The sequence below is a fragment of the Peromyscus californicus genome, unplaced genomic scaffold, assembly GCF_007827085.1.
Source record: "Peromyscus californicus insignis strain IS unplaced genomic scaffold, ASM782708v3 Scaffold_15__1_contigs__length_86483966, whole genome shotgun sequence".
Lineage (NCBI taxonomy): Eukaryota > Metazoa > Chordata > Mammalia > Rodentia > Cricetidae > Peromyscus > Peromyscus californicus.
In genome coordinates, this window is record NW_026294447.1 from 48,139,215 (window position 1) to 48,160,081 (window position 20,867).

The following is a 20,867-nucleotide window of genomic DNA, read 5'->3' on the forward strand; positions in this document are numbered from 1 at the left end:
CAAATTCATGGGCTGGAGAGATGTCTCAGCAGTTAAGAGAACTGGCTGTTCTTCCAAAGGTCCTGAGTTCAATTCCCAGCAACCACATGGTGGCTCACAACCATCTATAATGAAATCTGATGCCCTCTTCTAGCCTGCAGGCAAAACATGCAGGCAGAATACTGTATACATAATAAATATATAAATCTTTAAAAAAAATTCTAAGATACGGTGCCATTATTCTCAGAGGGATGATTTCTTAAAAAGTTATGGGAGGCATGATGGGAAACAAAGAAACCCTCAATCCATGTTTTTGACCACTCAGAACCCACCCATGACCAATCTGTCACAGTGACTGGAGATTGCTGAGACGCAGGGATTTCTGTGGATCCTCCAGAAAACCCTACCAAGCTCACTAAGCCTGGCCCAAACACAATCACTTCCATTCTGTACAAACTGATCAGCCGGGCGATGGTGGCGCACGCCTTTAATCCCACCCAGCACACCGGAGGCAGAGCCAGATGGATCTCTGTGAGTTCATGGCCAGCCTGGGCTACCAAGTGAGTTCCAGGAAAGGCACAAATCTACACAGAGAAACCCTGTCTCGAAAAAACAAAACAAAAAAAGAAAATTAAAAATTTAAAAAACTGATCATGCAGGAAACGCAATAAACCACCCTGCCTGGTGCATCTCACAGCCTGTTCCTCTTCTGTGCTGAAGGAGTATCACAATGCTTGCCTGCAGACGGACTTTGGACTAAGGTGTCTCACTAATAAAAACACTACAGCAGATCCTACAACAATCTGCTGTCACAAACACCGTGGTAAGAGTGTCCACAGTCTCTAGGACATCAATTTAGTATTGAAACATTTAAACGCTACCTGATAAGGTCCTCAAATGATAAGCGCTTGGTTCATCCATTGGGTAACTACCTTTTCATTTAACCATCAGACACGGAGAAAGGCAAAAAAAAAAAAAGGGGGGGGGGCAGATTTCATTTAAAAGTTGATGGGAAGCTGGCCAGATGGCTCAACAGCTCAAGAAAGGCACTGGTCACCAAGCCCAAGGACCTGAGTTCAATTCCCGGGAGCCATACGGTGGAAGAAATGAACTCCCCAAAGTTGTCCTCAGACCCCCTATGCATATGCACACATATACACAAATGAAATAAATGAAATTCAGGTTGGTGGGAACACAGATCAGAACAGAGTATGGCTTCAGAAGGCACTCGCTCTGGCGGCATCTACGAGAAGCATGCCTATCCTCTCACGAGAAGGGCTCCACCTAGGAAGGGCAGTCGTACACGCTAAACAGTGAATCAGCCCCACCGTGCTCTCCAGAACCCAAAAATAACAGCCTTCCCTCCTCTGGAGCCCATGCTCGCACCTGACCTTGGCAAAGGTGTGGAGACCTTACGCAAGCTGATTGGGCCTCGGTCCCTGAACTCAGCCATGGGGACTCTACGAAGCACAGCTGAGCACCTCTTCACAGTGAGAAAGGGCCAAGCACGACCGTTAAAGGACCATGACACCCCTCTTACGGCTCAGCAGATCCTACAGGGAGTGGAAGGAAGGAAGAAGCCCTGACCCTCGGCTCTTCAATGGTACTGTGACTATGACAGAGAAGTCCTCAGACAACTTGGTCAGGCAAGAACGGTTCGCCTTCTTACAGCAAGAATGATCTGGGGTGCCGGGCGGTGGTGGCGCACGCCTTTAATCCCAGCACTCGGGAGGCAGAGCCAGGCGGATCTCTGTGAGTTCGAGGCCAGCCTGGGCTACCAAGTGAGTTCCAGGAAAAGGCGCAAAGCTACACAGAGAAACCCTGTCTCGAAAAACCAAAAAAAAAAAAAAAAAAAAAAAAGAATGATCTGGGTGTAAAATCGGTATAAAGAGCAAACTCAACCCATCTGTGTTTGGGGAGCTGGTTGTTTTGTTACAACAACTAGGGGGTTCCCACGTACCCCCATTCGGTGTCCCGTCATGCTAACATCCTGCGTTATTATGATACATTGATGACAACTAAGGAATCAACACAAGGACACTACTTCCAGCTGAACTGCACAGGTTAGCTGGTGTTCACTTTTTTTCTGTCTGATGTCCCTTTTCTGTTCGGGGTCAGGTTTCCTACGCCGTCACCGTGTCTCCCCAGCCTGCTCTAGTCTCCACAAGGTTCTCAGACATTCCTTCTTTCTGATGACCTCAGCAGCTGTGAGGAATGCCAACTCAGTGTTCTGGAGACCATCCTGGTGGTCAAAGGACAAAGCTTGCCCTGTGGCTAACACAAGCATATGGGTTTCAGCAGGAAGACCACCATTTGGCTTGGAACTTACACATCCCCTCCACCCAGTAAGACCCACATGCTGAAGGAAGGGCTAGTCACCAGCTTGTGGCTGGGAGATAGCGGAGGTGGGGCCTACTAGAAGACAGTTGGGTAGTGGGGGGAGGGGCATGATGGGGGGGGGATGATATTGGAACTCCAGGCCGTTTCCTGCCTCTTTCCTTCCTCCTTCCCCACTCTGCTGCCCTCCTGTCCTGAAGTAAGCAGCCTCCACTAACATGTACTCCTTCCACATGTACGTACAGGCTGCCACTTCCCTAAAGTAACACAGCCAAGGGACTATGAACAGAAATTGTGAGCCAAAAGCATCTTTTGCTCCTTTAAAGTTATTCACCTGAGGCATTGTCACAGAGGTAGGAGACTGGCATCATGTTAGGTGTGCCTGCTACCTTCCACCCAAGAAGAGGAGCTTAAAAATGATTCATTCTGATTTTCTGTCTATGGGATTTTGCCCTCATGTCTATCTGTGCACCGTGTGTGTTCAGTGCCCACAGAGGCCAGAGAGGCTTTGGAGCTGCCGGGAATTGAACCCGGGGCGTCTGGAAGAAGCAGCCAGTGCTCTTAACTGCGGAGCCATCTCTCCAGCCCTGGATGAGGGCTTTGACTGGCAGGCAGCGCTGCACACTATAAACATCCTCTAGGACCCCTCTCTATAGTCCACTCTATAGCTCTCTTTGCAAGACGTCCTTAGGAAGAACTATTCCCATCATGACATGGAATTCTTCTCTATGGGAAATTTAGCTCATTCATGTCTACCAATCCGGCTCCCAGACACTTGTTTGATATTTCATTTATAATGCGATTAACATCACTCAATCCGTTGTCCCACTCATCCTAGTGTCCTCAAAGTCCCCCCCCACTGCTTTGCATTTTCAACACACCCATACTTTCTGCTTCTCCAGAATGCTGAGGGTTGAACAACACCTTCCTAAAATTCCTATATGGAGAAGTCCTAGGCCCCCTAGTACCTCAGAATGTGACTGTATTTCAAATTTTTATCATTAGGGATGTTAAAGTCACACTGTGAATAAGGTGGGCTCTTAATCAAAAATGCTTAGTGTCCTCCAAGGAAGGACAAATTTAGAGAAGGCCATGTGAAGTGTAAGACAGAGATGGGGTGACACTCCTACCAGCTAAGGAAGCCACCAGAGCAGGGGAGCAGGGAGGCAGCAGGGGCACGGGGAGGCAGATCTTCTCCCACAGCACCAGAAGAAACCAGCCCTGCCAACCCCTTAGACTCCTGGCCACTAGGACTGTGAGGCAACACATTTATGCTACTTGACTCACTCAGTGGTGGCACTTTGTCGTGGTGCCCTACGTAAACTAATAAATTAATACACAGGCTAACGTCACCTAGTTCTCTGCATTTCGGTTAAAAACAGTACTTAGCATAAAAAAGAAAGCGGGTGTAGAGGACCATTCCGACAAAATCTTGGAAAACAGGTGCAAGCCGACATAATGCAATGTTTAGCATTACATTTGGATGGGAACAAGGTTTGGGGCAGTGTTTTCAGACGCCTTGATTTCCTACAGAGCTTCCAGCCACCTGCAGCGCGGTCCATTGCTGCTGCCAAGCACACCTGCCAGGGGCAGCAACAACAACCCTTCTTGTATAATCACCATCTTCCCAGCATGCCAAGTACCAGCCCCGCACAGTCAAACCCTTCCCAGGTGCCCTTCACAGTGACTCCACGGGGGGGGGGGGGGGGGGGGGGGGGGGGGGGGGCTGACAATGATCCCTTGAGTCACAGTGGACCTGGCCAGGCCAGGTTAATTCAGCATTTTGGTATCTGTTTCTGACTGGCTGTTCCACTTCCATCTTCCCAAAGTCACATGGACAAGTGGCCTGGTGCATAGAAATTCGTTGCCAATGACTGGGCGTGGCCCAGCCTCGGTATGGTTTCACACACTATGGGCTCCTCCAGCAAACTCTTTTCAAGGGCATGGAGAGAGCAAGGTGCTCTCTGGAGTCAAAACATGGAAGAGACAGGCTGGAATCTCACCTGTCACCTCACTCACCCAGTGACCTTGACGGACTTGAAATCTAAGCACTTCATGGGTAACTAATGGAAAATCCACTGTGTCCTCCACCCTCAGTTAACTGGGAGAAAGGGAAGTCGTTTTTACTATAAAAAAAAACTCTGGTTCATCTGCATTTTTATGCTCATATTAAAACTCAAGTGAAGTCATTAGGCTATGCCCAGCTCACAATACCTCTGGCCTGAGTATCTTCCACTTGTAAACCCCAGAGCTCTGTTATAATCCTTCAAATTATTAAATAATTGCAGTGCTTCCCTTGGGGTCACATTTGGCAACAAGACACTGGCCTAAATGAACCAATGACACGACCCAGTGAATTACACTTACATTTTTAACGTGCTAGCAGCAAACGAGTGTGACATACTTCTAGGGCAGAAACTAGATAAACAAGTGGAGTGGGGGGGTCAGAAACTGTGACTATGGAAAATACTTCAATAATTAGTGCCAGGATTCCCACCAACCCCAGAGAGGAGCAATTCTCTACTCCAGTCCCAGTTTCCATTTCAGGAGTGGTTACCATCACAAGCAGAAAGCCAAGCATATGGCTCTGTCCTTCTGGACATGTCTACAATGTAGGCTAGGCTGCTCTGGAAAATCCCATTTTTTTCCTCCTACAGCTATATGACCTCAAGTTGTCATTTCAAATAAAGTATGCTTCCACTGATTTTTATGAACACAGACAAAAGCTGCTACAACCTTGGTTTCCCCCCAATCCTTAAAAAATACCCTTGTGAACCAACTGTAGTTGCTATGGAGGGTTATTTGTTTCTAAGGCAACAGCGTATATCTAAGTACTAATGGCCTGTCCTTTTGCCAGGCAACAAACAGCCTTGTGATGCAAGTGCACCTGTCTCAGCTACGCGTTACTATGGAGACACTCCAGTTGCTATGGCTACCATCACGCTAATCGCCTAGCAAAGGCAGACATACAGCAGTCTTCTCATAGAGCCCAGCTGCTCCTCCCGTCGCTTGCCGGGGACTGATTGTCTAGGGCCTGTGATGGAATGCACAAGAACTTCATTAATGCCACGTCAGAGGCTCACTTTGTGTGCCCTCCTGCAGAACAAACATCAGAACAGAAAAATCTGCAAGTGGACTGTAAAATTCCCCAGGCTTCTGACATCAGGCCATTCCCAATTAACATAAATGTCTACTCCGGGGGCAATTTCTTTTAACTGGATAGTTACAAAAGAAATGTTGCCACATGTCTTTTAGAATTTCTTGGTAGGGGACTGGAAAGATGGATCAGTGATTAAGAGCACGGGCTGCTCTTCCAGAGGACCCAGGTTCAATTCCCAGCATTGTCAGTGTGGCTCCAACCATCTGGAACGCTAGTTCCAGAGGATGTGATGCCCTCTTCCAGTCTCCAGACAGCAAGCACGCAAGTACTCCACAGACATAAATGCAGACAAACTGTCCACACACATAAATACACAAAGTAATTTTCAAAAACTTTCTTGGTAGGGCTGATGACAAATCCAAGCACCGTGAGTAGCTAAGACTCCACATTTTGAAATCTGGATCTTCGTTCTGTATGGCCCTTTCTTCTAATCTCGCGCTCACATGCCTCTTCAAACCATGACAATCTACTTAACGCCCCCCCACCATTATATATTTGTGAAAATAATGCACTCCTGACCTCAATCTCATGACAAACAGACATGTGAGGAGGAGAAGTGGCCACTGTTCTCACGGCAAACACTTGGTAACCACAACAAACCCATCACTGAGGAGCCTGTCTGCATGGAAACGGGATGACAACAGACGAGTGAGCCTTCGCTCAACATCTGTATAGTCAGGCCATGGGAAGGTGGTTATCACCTGTGTGCCTCGCCGCTCCTACCACACCAAAATGTGACCCACGGAGATATGGAAGCCATCAACTTCCCTTTGTAAATGTTTCTGCCCAGGAAGACATTCTTTTACCTACCAGGAAGCCTTCTGGAGACACATTCCCCTGGAGCAGCAGAAATGGTAAGCGTCACAGGAAATACATCAATGGATGTGGCTCCTAATCATACTTCATTTTATTCTCATTTATCTGCAGTTATTGTTAAAAATCTCATGCAGCCTTACTGAATTAGTTTGAGAGCTTGACTCTTCTAGAATAACACAATTCCAGGAGACTTAAGAGAAGAAAAAAAATCCCATAGTCCAATTTACTTACCTTTGATAAGCCTGAGGGGTGGGAGGTGGGTGGTAAGGTGTCTTTTTCAAAGCCTGAATTAGATTTTGTCTATACTCTGGGTCTATGCACCACAATGACCCTTTCCCAATACTCTGAAAAAAAATTAAAATGAAAATGTATTAATACAGTATTATTAATTATATTACTACAGTACAGAGTATATACAAACACATAGCTCTACTACAGTTACTCTTAAAAGCCTCCTGTTATTTGGTAACAATTTCCCAGACTTGAATGTTGTCCTCTGACAAAAGGACACCATAAAATGCTTGCCGCTCTTCTTTGCACTAAGTTGGACAAATCAGATGATCATGCTGGTACAATAATACAATTTTTGTATCTGAGCCACCCAAATACAAGAATCTCTTACTTTTCAGTATGACTTTGGAAGAACATACATAGTCTCTTCCAAAAACATCTATAATTTGGCTGACATTCACGTTAAGAGTACTCAGACGACCTCAACACTCCGTTTCTGCTCTAGAAACCCCAGCTGTTGTAAACCACATTATACTGGCATGATTTTACAAAAATGGAAAAGTAATCCGCTCATTGTTTTTGGGTCCCCCCCCCAAACTTGCTCACAAAAGAACATTTATGCTTGGAATGGAATTTAAATTACCTTCCCCCAAGAAACAAAAGACTTCAGGCAACAATAGCAAACTTAAGCCAGAACCCAATGTATTCTTTATTTTTATTGGGGGGGGGGGTGTGGGGGGGGTGTTCCCCTAAAGTTCACAGCAGTCTGCTCCAGTCTCTTAAGAATCTTTAGAAGAGGTCACACTTTAAAAGTGTAAATTGGCTAAAACTGTTCCCCGGGGAGGGGGGTGGGCTTCCCCTGAAGGCCACTTTTGGGTGGGCTGGAGGCTTCTGGTCAAAGATCGGCAGCATGTTGCTTTAAAAGTGGGTGGGGCTGGACCTTAAATGGTGCCAGGAACAGCAGCCTTCACTGCCCTGCTTCCAAGTGGGCCAGTGTACCCACACCACTTGATAAGATCATCTGTAAATATTTACCGATTTGGAAAGAAAAGAGGATAATTACCTCGTCCCACACACCCCCAACCCAGGCTTCCTAGGTAGCTGCTCCCATACTCCCCTCCACAACCGGTCTCCTCCAGGCTTAATGGTGGTGTCTTCCAATCCCAACGTTCAGAAAAACAAACAAGAAAACCTTTTTTTCGTTTTTTGGTTTTTGTTTTTTTTTTGGTTTGTTTTTTTTTTTTTCGAGACAGGGTTTCTCTGTGTAGCTTTGCGCCTTTCCTGGAACTCACTTGGTAGCCCAGGCTGGCCTCGAACTCACAGAGATCCGCCTGGCTCTGCCTCCCGAGTGCTGGGATTAAAGGCGTGCGCCACCACCGCCCGGCGGTTTTTGTTTTTTGAGAAAGGGTTTCTTTGTGTAGCTTCAGAGCCTGTCCTGGAACTCACTCGGTAAACCAGGATGGCCTCGAACTTACAGAGATCCACCTGCCTGCCTCTGCCTCCCAAGTGCTCGGACTAAAGGCGTGCGCCACCACCGCCCAGCTCAAGAAAACCTTTGAACACAAGGAGGAAAGTACAAGAAAATCCCACGGAAGGCCCACTAAAGCTAAGCCATTCCAAAAATACTTGGAGATTTTTTTTTTTTAAATCTATACTTCAGTTATCCCTTCATCAAATTGCTCTCTTGTAAACCTCACACACTCAAAGCACACGTTAGGATAATTCTCAAGTCTCAGGAACAGCAGCACAATTAGAATGAACTGTTTCTAGTGTACTGGGGACAGGAGAGTCCTACAAGCCATGGTCAAAGGAACCACCCCAGTCACCCAGTCCCAGAGCATCTATGCTAAAGACATACATGCAGGCTTTAGACATCTGGGCAATTATAGACCCAAAAGTCATCAACCTACACAGTCTTTCTTTTCATGATCACATCTGTAAGTCTGTATAGTTCAAAGGGCTTGACCCAGCCTTTCCAAGGAAAGCAGACCCTGGACCCTCCATCTCTTCCTATGGAAAAAGCTGAATGGTGTACTTTAAAGAAAGTCACGGGGCAAGGAAGAGTGGGCAGGTGTGGGGAGGGCTGGGAGGACCTCTGGGAAGACACTGAAATAAAAGAAGCCACCAAAGCAGGCTAGCTCTCAGCAGTGGGAGGACTGGCCTGACCCTCTTTGTCAAAGGCTCCCAGTTGAGCCCATGGCCAGGGGACCAGTGCATCGGGATCCTAAGCTGTGGGGAAGGTCATAGTCAACATTCAATAGAAACACTTCTGCAAGGAGATGGTCCCAGCTGCAGGAGCCCAAGGGCCTTTGTTTTCATCCAGATGGCTTTCCAGGCAGGGCAGTTTAATCTTTCACCCGAAGAAAACACTCGCAACAAAGCAATCAGGGCCCAACCAGCCTTCTGGGGTAAGTAAGTATAAGCCAGGAATGTGGTTCTCCCAATCCCAACTCAAGTAACCTGTTTATGATGCTGTGATACCATTTAAAGATTAGATGGAATAAACCCCAGATTTGTGCAGAAAAATCCCCCAGTAAGTGATCCAGCTCCTGAGAAGAAGAAGGCTGAAAAACAAGAATGGGTAGTCTGCAGCCACATAACCATTACTGTGTGGCCATGGACAAGTCATGGTACCAGAGAAAGTCATGGCTCTCTCACTGGTGAGAGACAGGTAAACCCAGGGATGATGTGATAAAAAAAAAAACCCTAACACAGTGGCCATGCCTGCAGGCACCCATGAAATAAGTGACAGGTTAAGTTATTGAAGAGATCTTAACAACAAGTACATGTCTGACTAGACACGTTCCATTACATTAAATCTGAGGGTTTTGGTTTTTTTGTTTGTTTGTTTTTGAAAAGTCCAACAGTGACCTGGGAAAGTTCTGTACGTTGGTAAGATTTTAGTATTCTAACATAACCCCTTTCATCACTGTATCTGCCTCCGAGGCACCCCCTACACCAAGCTCTGACCACTGTGACTTCTTTATGCAGGAAGCCAACACCACTGACAACCACCCAGCTTCTAGAACTTTCCTTTCTTGAAAAGGATCATGACCATCAAACTCACGTTTCCAACTTTAGTCAGTACGCATACTAGTGTTCGTTAACACTCTCAGGCTTTGGATCCTAAGTTAAGAAATCCTAAGGATCCTTTGGACTCCACTGAGGTCTGGGATTGCTAGTACTTTGGGTTTTAGGGGAGTCTGTGAGTGTTTTTCTGACCAGACAGGTGCTGATTGAAAAGTAGTAAGCTACACTAAAACACAGTGTGTCTTCCACTGAGAAGTGCAGGCACTCCAAAGAAGAAGAGCTCAATGCAATGCTTCCTGGGTACGCACCCATGGGGACTCGGCCAAAGCCTCTGATGGCTCTAGGGTGAAGCATCAATCACAGACCTTGGGGTTCAGGGCAGTGGGAGAGGCCGGCAAACTTCATTTCCAAGCCTGCTCTTTGGTGTCATGTGGCAATTCATGTGGTTTAGTTAAAAACTTCTGAGATGGTAATGTCCTTTTCATTCAGACCCTTTCCAAGATCAAGACCTCTCCCAACAGTAGTAACTGACATACTTAATGTGGTACTAGAGGCTGAGCTTGGGGAGTGTGGTCATAGAGACCTTGTTTTTTAAATGACAGGGAACTGGGTGTGTTTCTCACATGCCATTTCTGGGGATGTTTCCAACATAAGCTACTTGCCAGCCACCGTGGAAGAGACATTAGGAATAAAAGCAACACGAAAAGGTGGCTGCCTTCATGCAGCTTGTATTCCAGAGAGGAAAAATATGAGCAGTGTAAAAATGAACAACTTAGATGGGAAGGAAAAGTGGGGAGGCAACTACTTTTGGGGGATACGGGGATTGGGGGTGTCAAGGGGGCCTGTGCAGGGAAGTGTAGATCAGGGTCAGTATCCAGGTGCAGGCACTGAGTCATGTAAGGGCAGAGGAAGAGGAGCAGGGGGAGGAGGAGGAGCAGGGGAGGAGGAGCAGGGGAGGAGGAGCAGGGGGAGGAGGAGGAGCAGGGAGAGGAGCAGGGGGAGGAGCAGGAGGAGGAGCAGGGGAGGAGGAGCAGGGGAAGGAAGAGGAGCAAAGGGAGGAGGAGAGGGGAGGAGGAGCAGGGGAGGAGGAAGGAGAGGAAGAGGAGGAGGAGAAGCAGGAAGGAGAGCAAGAGGAGGGGGAGGAGGAGCAGGAGGAGGAGGGGGAGAAAGGATGCAGCTTCAGAACGTGTTTTGGAGAACTAGATGGGTATGAGAACAGATTCAAAGTGGCAAGGAACGAAATAGTGGTTTGTCATAGCTAACCAGGCGGAAGACTAGAGAAGGGAGAAATCCAGCACGCTGTTGACAGCATAACTTTGACCCCTAGTAAATGCACTGGCTATGGTATTTGTAAGAACTTACTGGGCCCCGGAATGTAGCTCAGGTGGGTTCGATCCCCCGTACTAAACAAAACCAGGTGTGGTGCTGCCCACCTGTGATCCCAGCACTGGGAAGTGGAGAGAGCAAGGTCTCCTTTTGGTACAGAGCTGGAGACCAGCACAGCTACAAAAGGCCCTGTCTCACCAAGAGCAGAAGGCAGGGAGGGGGCACTCGGGCCTCCTATCTTCCTCTGTCGTACCCCCACTGACCCGGAAGGCAGGTCTGAAGTGGCCTGACTTCTAAGGGTTATACTGTCAACTGGCTGCTCCTCTGCGACACGGTTTGGTAAACTTTCTGAAGGGGCCAGAGGGAATTTTTCCATCTTTGAAGTCCACGGTCTCTGTTGTTGACAACGCGGCTCCACCCTGGCAACCGCGACAAACACAAAAGGAAGCAGGGCTGTAACCATCGAGTGTGGCTCTGTGTGCAAAGGCCCAGGGCACACCTGACTGCCCGCTGCCCTGGAGTCCCACACTTGTATCCAGGTCCAACTCGAAAGCTCTATGGCTCTGGGAACAGAAGGGCCCAGGTAAGGGGGCTTCTGAGGTTGAGAGATTTGGGCTGGTCCTTCTGGACTGGGGGGGCATCAGTGGGGATCTATAAGTCAGATGCTCCCAGAAGGGAAAGCAGGGCAGGACACCTGCAGGGAGGAGAAAGAGGGGAGACGTACAGACACACACTAAAAGTCATGCTCATCGGCAATGAGGCCACACATCGTTAGTGGGGCTGTGCCTTGCCACACTGTGTACCTGGGTAGTGCAACTTACACTCCTTCCTGACCAAACTACGTCCCCCCAGGGCCTACCATCCTGGGTTTTGGGTTTGCGTCACACCACTGACGCTGATTTTCCTGGGCCATGGGTCTGGTAAAGTGAGTGAGAAGCACATCACTCAGTACGGTTTCAGAGGGTAGCCCTTAAGCTTGGTTGGCATGGAAACTACAGTCCTAAAGACTGGAGTCCAAGTTTTATTTCAGCGTCTCAGCTGTGTGACCCTGGGCAAGATACCGAACTGCTCTGAGCTTCGATTTCCTGGTCTCTAAAAGGGACTGCCGTAACAACATCTGCTTCTTGGGGCTGTGGTTGAGGATGAATGAGACAATACTGGGCTCGGCACACAGCAACAGCACAACAGTTATCAGCTCCTGTTACTATGAAGGTAATGCAAAGCTAAATGGCCATCTTGTCAACACTGTGCTCCAAAACACAGGTACTGCCCAAAAGAAGCGGGTAATTGTTAAAACTGTGAAATAATGTAAATCTCATTAAACCCCCCCCCCTCACTCTCACAGAGCTGGGAAGCTGGCTAAATGGTTAAACACTCACGGCACAAACATGGGGTGGGGAGTTTGGATTTCCTGAATCCGGGTGGGCATGAGGGTTTGTCTATAACTCCAGTCTCAGAAGGCAGAGACAAGCAATCCCTAGGCAAGCTGGCTAGGGACAGTAGCCATACTGGTGAGCACTGGGTTTAACTGAGACCTTGCCTCAACAAATAAAATGCAAAAGCACCCATGACTGATTCCCAAGATTACTGTCAGGCAGGCCCTGCATGCACGTAACCGCACACATATGCCCATACATATGCAAACAGAGATCCACACGTACATAACACAGATCTACATATACATGAGAAATGAAAACATAATCACACATAGCTGTTTGTCTGATGTTACTCTCCATCGGCCTAACGGACGCACTGTGCATGGAGACGGAAGGGGAAAGGAACGGGTGGAAGTAGAACAAACATCAAGAACCAGCCATTCACAGTCAGGACAGTCAGGAGTGCTTCAGAGAAGCTCTGTCTTCACGCCCCTCAGGGGCCCAGTGACAGTGTGGGAGTTCTGGGCTTCCTATCCGACGTCTCTGCTCCCAAGAGGGGCCATGCAGCCCCTCCTGGACAGGGTGAGGAGAAGCAGAGGGCAGAGGTGAGAAGGACTGCAGAACCAGGCTTAGGATAGAGGTCGGTGGTTCTGGGCCCCTGTGCTCTCTCTAGGGAGGCGTTGCAAACCATAAAGTTCACTCATTTGTCACCAAGTAGCACTCAGCTTTCTAGAGGGGCCTCAGCTGACATTTTTATCATGCTGCCATGCCTTACAACACGTCCAAACTTTGCCCAGGGTCAGGGAGGCTAAAGGTCTTCTGGACCAGTCCAGTGCATTCTACCCTGGTAGCTAGCTAACCTCCGGGGACCACCAGGCTACAACACAGCTTCCGATACACTGGGCAACTCCTATACACTGGGTTCCTCCCCATATACAGACCAGCTCACACTCAGCTCCTCAAGTCCAAACTGCCAGGCAGCTGGGGAAGGGGTCAGTGAGTGGAAGTGGGGCCCCTCAGAGCCCAGGCCCCAGATAACCCAAGCTTGTCACAGCACACAGACTTTAGTGAACCACACACATCCCATCACACACACACATCCATGGCATACAGACTTTAGTGAACCACATCCCTATTACACACACTTCCACAGCATTCGGACTTTAGTGAACCACACACAACCCATCACACACACTTCCACAGCACACGGACTTTAGTGAACCACACACAACCCATCACACACACTTCCACAGCACACGGACTTTAGTGAACCACATCCCCATCACACACACTTCCACAGCACACGGACTTTAGTGAACCACACACAACCCATCACACACACTTCCACAGCACACGGACTTTAGTGAACCACACACAACCCATCACACACACTTCCACAGCACACGGACTTTAGTGAACCACACACAACCCATCACACACACTTCCACAGCACACGGACTTTAGTGAACCACACACACCCCATCACACACACTTCCACGGCATACGGACTTTAGTGAACCACATCCCCATCACACACACTTCCACGGCATACGGACTTTAGTGAACCACATCCCCATCACACACACTTTCACAGCCTGAGCAAAGTGTGTTTCTTGGGCTCCTCTGGAAGCAGGCCACTTAACCATCATTTGTACAGAACAAAAGGGGCAAGAGATGCTGGGCAGGGTGTAGAGACCCTGAGGAGGAATCCATTCTCCTAGTGCAGGACCTCAGAGGGAGGCAGGCAATAAACTATAAAGGATTACCTATGCCGGTCAAAGGAGGCTACAGGACCATCAAGCAGAGAAAAGACGAGGCCTGAGGGAGGAAAACCTTCAAACTGCACAGAGCATGCGCACATACTCAGCTCGCTCCTCCGGTGGAATGCTGGTTACCCACAGGCCTGCCACCAAGGCACTGATGCTCCTAGCTCTCTCTCTGTGGCATGGAACGTAGCTCCGAGGTTGGTACAATCTTCCAACAGGTTGAGGGGCAACCACCTTATGCCTGTGTGTCCGTAAGAGGGGACCAAGAGTGAGACCAGAGTTTGTCTAGAGAACATTCCAGAAAGGAGGCTCCCCACATCGAGGGAATACACCTGTGTGGTTCCTGTCCATGCTGCTCAGATACTGTGTTACCTGGGATGGAGGTTGGGGACACCATTGTCTTCTTGGACTCCATTTCCTCATCAGCGTCTCAGAGATAGTCTCCCTGATCCTAACTGTGATGAAGCCATACACAGTGTACCCAGCACCGCACCCAGCCCAGAATGGGCAGCAGGTCCACGTAACCTCTCTGGTGACAGTCAAAGTTACACAATACTGGGGAAGAGGGCAGGGATAGAACAGGGAAAGGTCATTCTAACAACTGACCATAATGTCCAGATGTGGGCCTCAAGGGACATGGAAAGAACCAAGATAAAAACACTCAGCACAGGACAGACTCCCGGGAACACTTGCGGTCCATCTACAGTTCTATTGGCTGCAGTCTAAAGACGCTGGGGACAACCTTTACATTTCAAAACCACTGGGGAAATCATCTCGGAAATTAGCCAAGTACATGAAAGACGAAAGCGGGAGGGAGAAAAACAATGATCGCAGACAAATTTCGTCTCGAGAAATCAGTGCCCCTTTCTGTAACAAACAGGCAGTTATTCTAGAAGCAGAAGATGAAACATTCTACCTGGGTAGAGTGGATCACACCTGTAATCACATAGGCAGGTGGAACTCTCCAAGTTCGAGACCAGCCTGGTCTACATAACAAGTTCTAGGACAGACAATATTTACCCAGAAAGACCTTGACAAAGGAAAGGGGGTGGGGTGGGGAAGCAAAGCAAAACAAAGATCCCTTGAGCATTCATCTAAACGCTCAGATAGTTTGGAGAGGTTTGTTTTTTTTTTACCAAAAACAGAAGGGATAGGAAAGAGACATACTTCTCACTCAACACACTGTCCTGAGAGCCAGGCTATTGCTGTAGGGAGCAGGGAGACCAGCCCCTCAGCAAGGGAGGCAGGATATCTGGTCCCAGACAGTCCCAAGGCACCATGTGTCCTCCAGGTAGCAGAAGAGAAACGATGCCACTCCTGCCCAGAGACACTCTATGACTTTAGATGGACGTCACCTCTAATGTGTCACCTGAGCCACATGCAGACCCATGAGCTCTGTGGTGGCTCCAATGTCTAGCTCCTAGCTCTTTCAGAGGCTCACTCAAAGCCCTAAATGACGCCTGTTCACTGCAGGTACCCGGCCTGTGGGAGAGGTGGGGTAGGAATTCTTTGAACTCTCCATTTATAGTGAAGGTGTGTGTGTGTGTGTGTGTGTGTGTGTGTGTGTGTGTGTGTGTGTGTATGTGTGTGTGTCTGCATGTGTGTCTGTGTGTGTGCGCGCGCACGCACGCTAATCTATTCTATGCAGGAAGAATCAACAACCTCTTTGCATTAACACTTAAGTAAAACCAAAATAATTCCAAGATTTGATTAAAACCAAATTAATCTCTAGCAAGAACCATCCCATCCAGCCAATTCTCTACCAACCACCAATGTCACTGCCTGAGGGTAACATCAGACCTATGAGATGACATCTGCATCTGCATACATGGATGGACACACACACACATACACAATAATTGTAAAACAATAATAATTTTACAATAGTAAAGATTGGCAGGATGGCTCCACGGGTAAAGGTACCTCCTGACCCACCTGAAGAACGGAGTTCAACCCCTGGGTCTCCGTGGGAGAAGGAGAGAACTGACTCCTTCTGGATGTCCTCTGACCTTCACACACATGCACACAATAAATAAACATAATACAAATATATGTACTATGGGCTGTTCTGTTCTATGCATGGGCTTTCTCTTTGGTAATAAGACTGGTCAGCACTACACTTAATAGCCCTTCTTGCTACGTAGCCCAGGCTGGCCTCAAACTTGCAAGCAAATTACAAAGAGAACAAGCGGCGGATCAAGATCTATGTCTGAGGGCTGGAGAGATGGCTCAGCGAGTGAGGGGCCTGCTTCCCGAGCCTGTTGACCAGACAGTGAGGCTTCCCGAGCCTGTTGACCAGACAGTGAAGCCCAGAAGACACATGAAGGAGAGAACCAACCAGGCAGTGGTGGGGCGCATGCTTTTAATCCCAACACTCAGGAGGCAGAGGCAGGTGGATCTCGGCGTTTCGAGACCCGCCTGGGCTACAAAGTGAGTTCCAGGACAGCCAGGGCTACACAGAGAAATTCCATCTTAAAAAACCAAAATAGTAGGGAACCAACTCTTACACAGTTGTTCTCTGACCTCTACACGTGCGCTGTGTCACACATACACATCCACACAAAATAATAAACTCCACACACACACAAAAATTAAGTTCTATATTTGATCGCCTTTTTCCTGCTTTTTTATAGTTTAAAAGGTAAACTGACTTAAAGCTAAGAGATGTGAAGAGTGAAATTTAGCACTCACTCCACTTACTCATAAAACTCCTGGTTAATTTTAGAACTTAAAGACCCAGGAAAGGATGTTATAAAGCGGCCGGATGAAGCGGAGTGGGGAGGAGCCGGGCTCTGGCTGACTCTGCACTCTCTCCCACACCTCCACCAGCTTTCAGGTGACTCAGAAACTGCAATAATATTTTATGAGGGCAATTACAGCGGCTGGAGTCTGGCATACACAGACACCCCTGGATAACACAGACACCCCTGGATAGATTACAACCAGCTCTCCCAGGACCACTTTATCTTTTGGTTACCCATAGTTACTCATTTATTTTTAAATGTTCCAGTGTGATCTTATCTAATCGGCACATATAATTTGATCACCTTATTTCCAAAACTAAAGGTTGCCGGAAGCACCTGGCCAGGTTCTAAGTGCTAGTGACGGGCGTGCAAGGGAAGGGAAGCAGAACACTTAGCGCCTTTGGCTAAAAAAAAAAAAAAAAAAAAAAAAAAAAAAAATCACAGGACCTGAGCTCTTATTCAAAGTCACCGGGCTGCGTGCTTGTCTGCGTGCTTGTCTTCAGGGAGTGACCGTGGCCGGCTGGTAACCGCAGACACACCTTCACCAAGACCTTTCTGTGAATTCCTGAGCTCTGGATCCAGCTCTCAGCCACAGCATCCTGCTAAACTACTAACCCCACTTTTAAGGAGAAACTGCCTTTCCAGTGACCTTTAAGTTCCAGTCCAGGTATTCTAGCAGTGAAGGACAGCCTTCAACTCAGTGTCTGCATATGCACCACGGCTCTAACGACGGATCTGAAAGCACCCAGGACCCAAATAGAGGAAAGCTGAAGAGCCAAATAACAGGCTAGGGTTGGAGATTTCTTTCGTTTCTTCTAAATCTTGGTTAAAACGGACGAAGCCAAGGAAAGAAGTGAGCTGCCAAAGTGGAAATCAGGGAGGCTAACAGCCAGCCCCAAACTTCAAGGGGGACATGAGTCTTTAGCTATGGCCAACACACAGAGGGAAGAGAGTGGATGAATCCTACAGCTGATGCTAAGGGAGAGGTGTGTACCCAGAACACCACTTCACTTGTTCCTAAAACAGCTCGCCATGCGTGACCAAGTGTAGAGGCCCAAGCTTCCACACTCAGTGACTTAAAAGATACCATGTGCTGGTCAGCTACCTCCCAAACCTCCCCTGTCGGGGGCGTGCTTTATCTCCCAGAGGCCTGAGCTTCCCCACTCAGTGACTTAAAAGATACCATGTGCTGGTCAGCTACCTCCCAAACCTCCCCTGTCAGGGGCGTGCTTTATCTCCAGAGGCCTATTTTGGAGAATTTGAAAGACAAACAGCCCCGAGTCCCTACTATATTAGTTACTTCTCCTGTGTCTGTGATAAAATACTCTGTAGAAAGCAACTTAAAGGAGACGGGGCATGGTGGGCTCACAGTTTAAGGGCACAATCCACCACAGCAGAAAGAGCCAGGGCACACTGGTCACATTGTGTCCACAGTCTGGAAGCAGAGAGCGATGGATATTTGTGTCCAGCTTGTTTTCTTCTTTTCATGCAGTTCAGGACCCAAGCTCTGGGAATGGCGCCCCTCTTTTAGCCTGACTTTTTTAGGGTGGGTTTTCCTACTCCATTAATCTAACCAAGGTAATAATCTCGGCTGGGCCATGGTGCACACCTTTAATCCCATCACTGGGGAGGCAGAGACAGGCGGATCTCTGAGTGGGAGGCCAGCCTGGTCTACAGAGAGAGTTCCAGGACAGCCAGAGCTACACGGAGAAATCCTGTCTCTAAAAACAACAAACAAAAAAGAGATAAAAACTCCTCACAAACTTGCCCAGAGGCTAACCTAATCGAAATAATCTCCCATGGGTGTGCCAAGGAGGCATGCCTTCTAGGAGACTCTAGATCCAAGGGAGTTGACAGTATGCATAACCATCACACCCCTTGCCTTCTCACACATGCTACCCCTGTGAGTCCTGCTGCTGAGGGCTACCAGCATCAATGTTGGCTGAGTTTTCACAGTGTGAGAACCAAACCAGTCACATGGAGATTCACCTAGACTCCATCTGTGAGATCCTAACATGGCCAGACCAGTTGGACAACACACTGGCCTGTCAATCTCTCAGAGCTCACAGCAACCCGAGGTACCAAGAACAGACGCCCTGAAGGCTCGTCCCTTTGACTGAACGCTGACAATCACCCTGGGTGTCCCCATGGCAAATGGAAGGCTGGTGAGAAAGGCTTCCAAAATTCAGCCCACATTTCAGATTATCTATGCGAATTTTATGGAAGGAATATTGAATGCACTCTGTATACTGCCACATCGAGTACATTTCAGCCCTGCTTACAACTCAGATGTGCACACTTTCAATGGGGGCAGCAAAGGGGCTTCAAAGAAACAGCAGCTGTGATTCCATTAACATTAACTGACCGTGTGCCCCGTGCACTCTCCAGCATCTGACGTTTGTTATTTCACTTAATTCTCCCAGCCAGCCTAGGAGGTGGGGAGCATCAGGATAAGGAAGTGAAGGCTCAGACAGGCTAACACACTTGCCTGAGGTCACTAAAAGCAATATGAAACTAGAAGCTGTAACTCACCACCAAAACACACCGTGACAGACACCACAATCAGGCAGTAGCCAACTGCAATACAAACACATGCCACATTTTAAAGTCACAATTAATGTTCGGTGGACCACTATAATAAGCAATGGACATCCCAGAATAGGAATGTCACACACAAGCTCATTCTGATATGTGGAACACACACACACACACACACACACACACACACACACACACGAATTCCTTTAGTCAACTGTTTCCGACAAAAAAATAAAGCCTGTGATACTGACGTCCTCACTGCTGTATTCTCTTTGTGTTGCTGGTGTGTGACCATCTCTCTGCAGAAACATCACCTCTCCTCTTATGGGACAAATTCTGAACAGTGATCACACACCTCAAGTGAACCTAAAAGACTCCATGAAGCAACCTGAGCAGGCTTTAAAAGCATTTATAGCCACAAAAGCCAAGCCCTGTAAGGAGGGAAACCTGGCCCAGCTCATGGTCAGCAAGAGGCAGTGGCAGGGTTCAAAGCTGCAAGCCCCAGGTTAGCAATGTGAGAAAACTCAGCCTGGCCACAAACATTTCCAATTATGTGTACATGGTTCCCAAGGTTCTCAGATCGGCATAAAGGGCTATACCAAGATAAACCACATCCCTGAAAGGTGGGAACAGCTTGTATACATCTGCCCTGATCCTGATGAAGCCTTTCTGTATTCTCTTGGCAAGAAGATGCCTCTTATTTAAAAAAAAAAAAAAAAGCAATGCCCAGAAAAATGAAGGAGAGAAAGCCAGAGCCCAATGTGGTTCTTTCAGAATTATCTAGACTAAGGGTAGTGGCACACACCTGTAATACCAGCACTAGGGAGGCAGAAACTTGAAGACCAAGAGTTCAAAGTCATCCTTGGTTACATATCAAATTTGAGGCTAGCCTGGGCTACATGGATCCTGTCTCAAAAAAGCGCGTGGGGTATGGGGAGTCCAACAAAACACCTAGAATGATCTAAACTAGATCTGACTGGCTGAGCTATAGAGTGCTTGCCGTGAAAGCCTGAAGGCCTGCATTTGACCCTCAGCACCCACACACAAAGCATAATCCCAGTGTTGGGGAGGCAGGGACAGGGAGGATCCCTGGGTTGCTGGCCAGTTTATCAGAATCACTGATCTCCAGATTCAGTGAGCTCCTATCACAACAACAAGACAGCGAACAGCAGAGGAAGCCCTGCTGTGGTATGGTCTGTATGGCAAATGTGTTGCTGATTAGTCAATAAATAAAACACTGATTGGTCAGTGGCCAGGCAGGAAGTATAGGCGGGACAAGGAGGAGAATAAAGCTGAAAAGTGGAAGGCTGAGTCAGAGAGACACTGCCAGCTGCCACGATGAGAAACAACAAGTAAAGATGACGGTAAGCCATGAGCCATGTGACAAGGTATAGATTAATGGAAATGGATAAATTTAAGCTGTAAGAACAGTTAGCAAGAAGCCTGTCATGGCCATACAGTTTGTAACCAACATAAGTCTCTGTGTTTACTTGGTTGGGTCTGACGGCTGTGGGACTGGCAGGTGAGAGAGATTTGTCCTGACTGTGGGCCAGGCAGGAAAACT

General features: G+C 48.0%; 1 protein-coding gene across 15 annotated transcripts in view; it reads right to left on the reverse strand.

Moving 5' to 3' along the window:
* Foxn3 (forkhead box N3) overlaps nt 1–20,867 on the reverse strand; it is a 401,288-nt gene that overhangs the window by 157,246 nt on the left and 223,175 nt on the right. For all 15 annotated transcript variants that reach the window (XR_008218343.1, XM_052738751.1, XM_052738745.1 and 12 more), the window contains one exon: nt 6,524–6,636. Coding sequence is in view for 14 of the 15 variants with exons in the window: in XM_052738751.1 (XP_052594711.1) it covers nt 6,524–6,636 (113 nt within the window). In the remaining variant the exon portion in view is untranslated. The remainder of the gene's footprint in view (nt 1–6,523; nt 6,637–20,867) is intronic.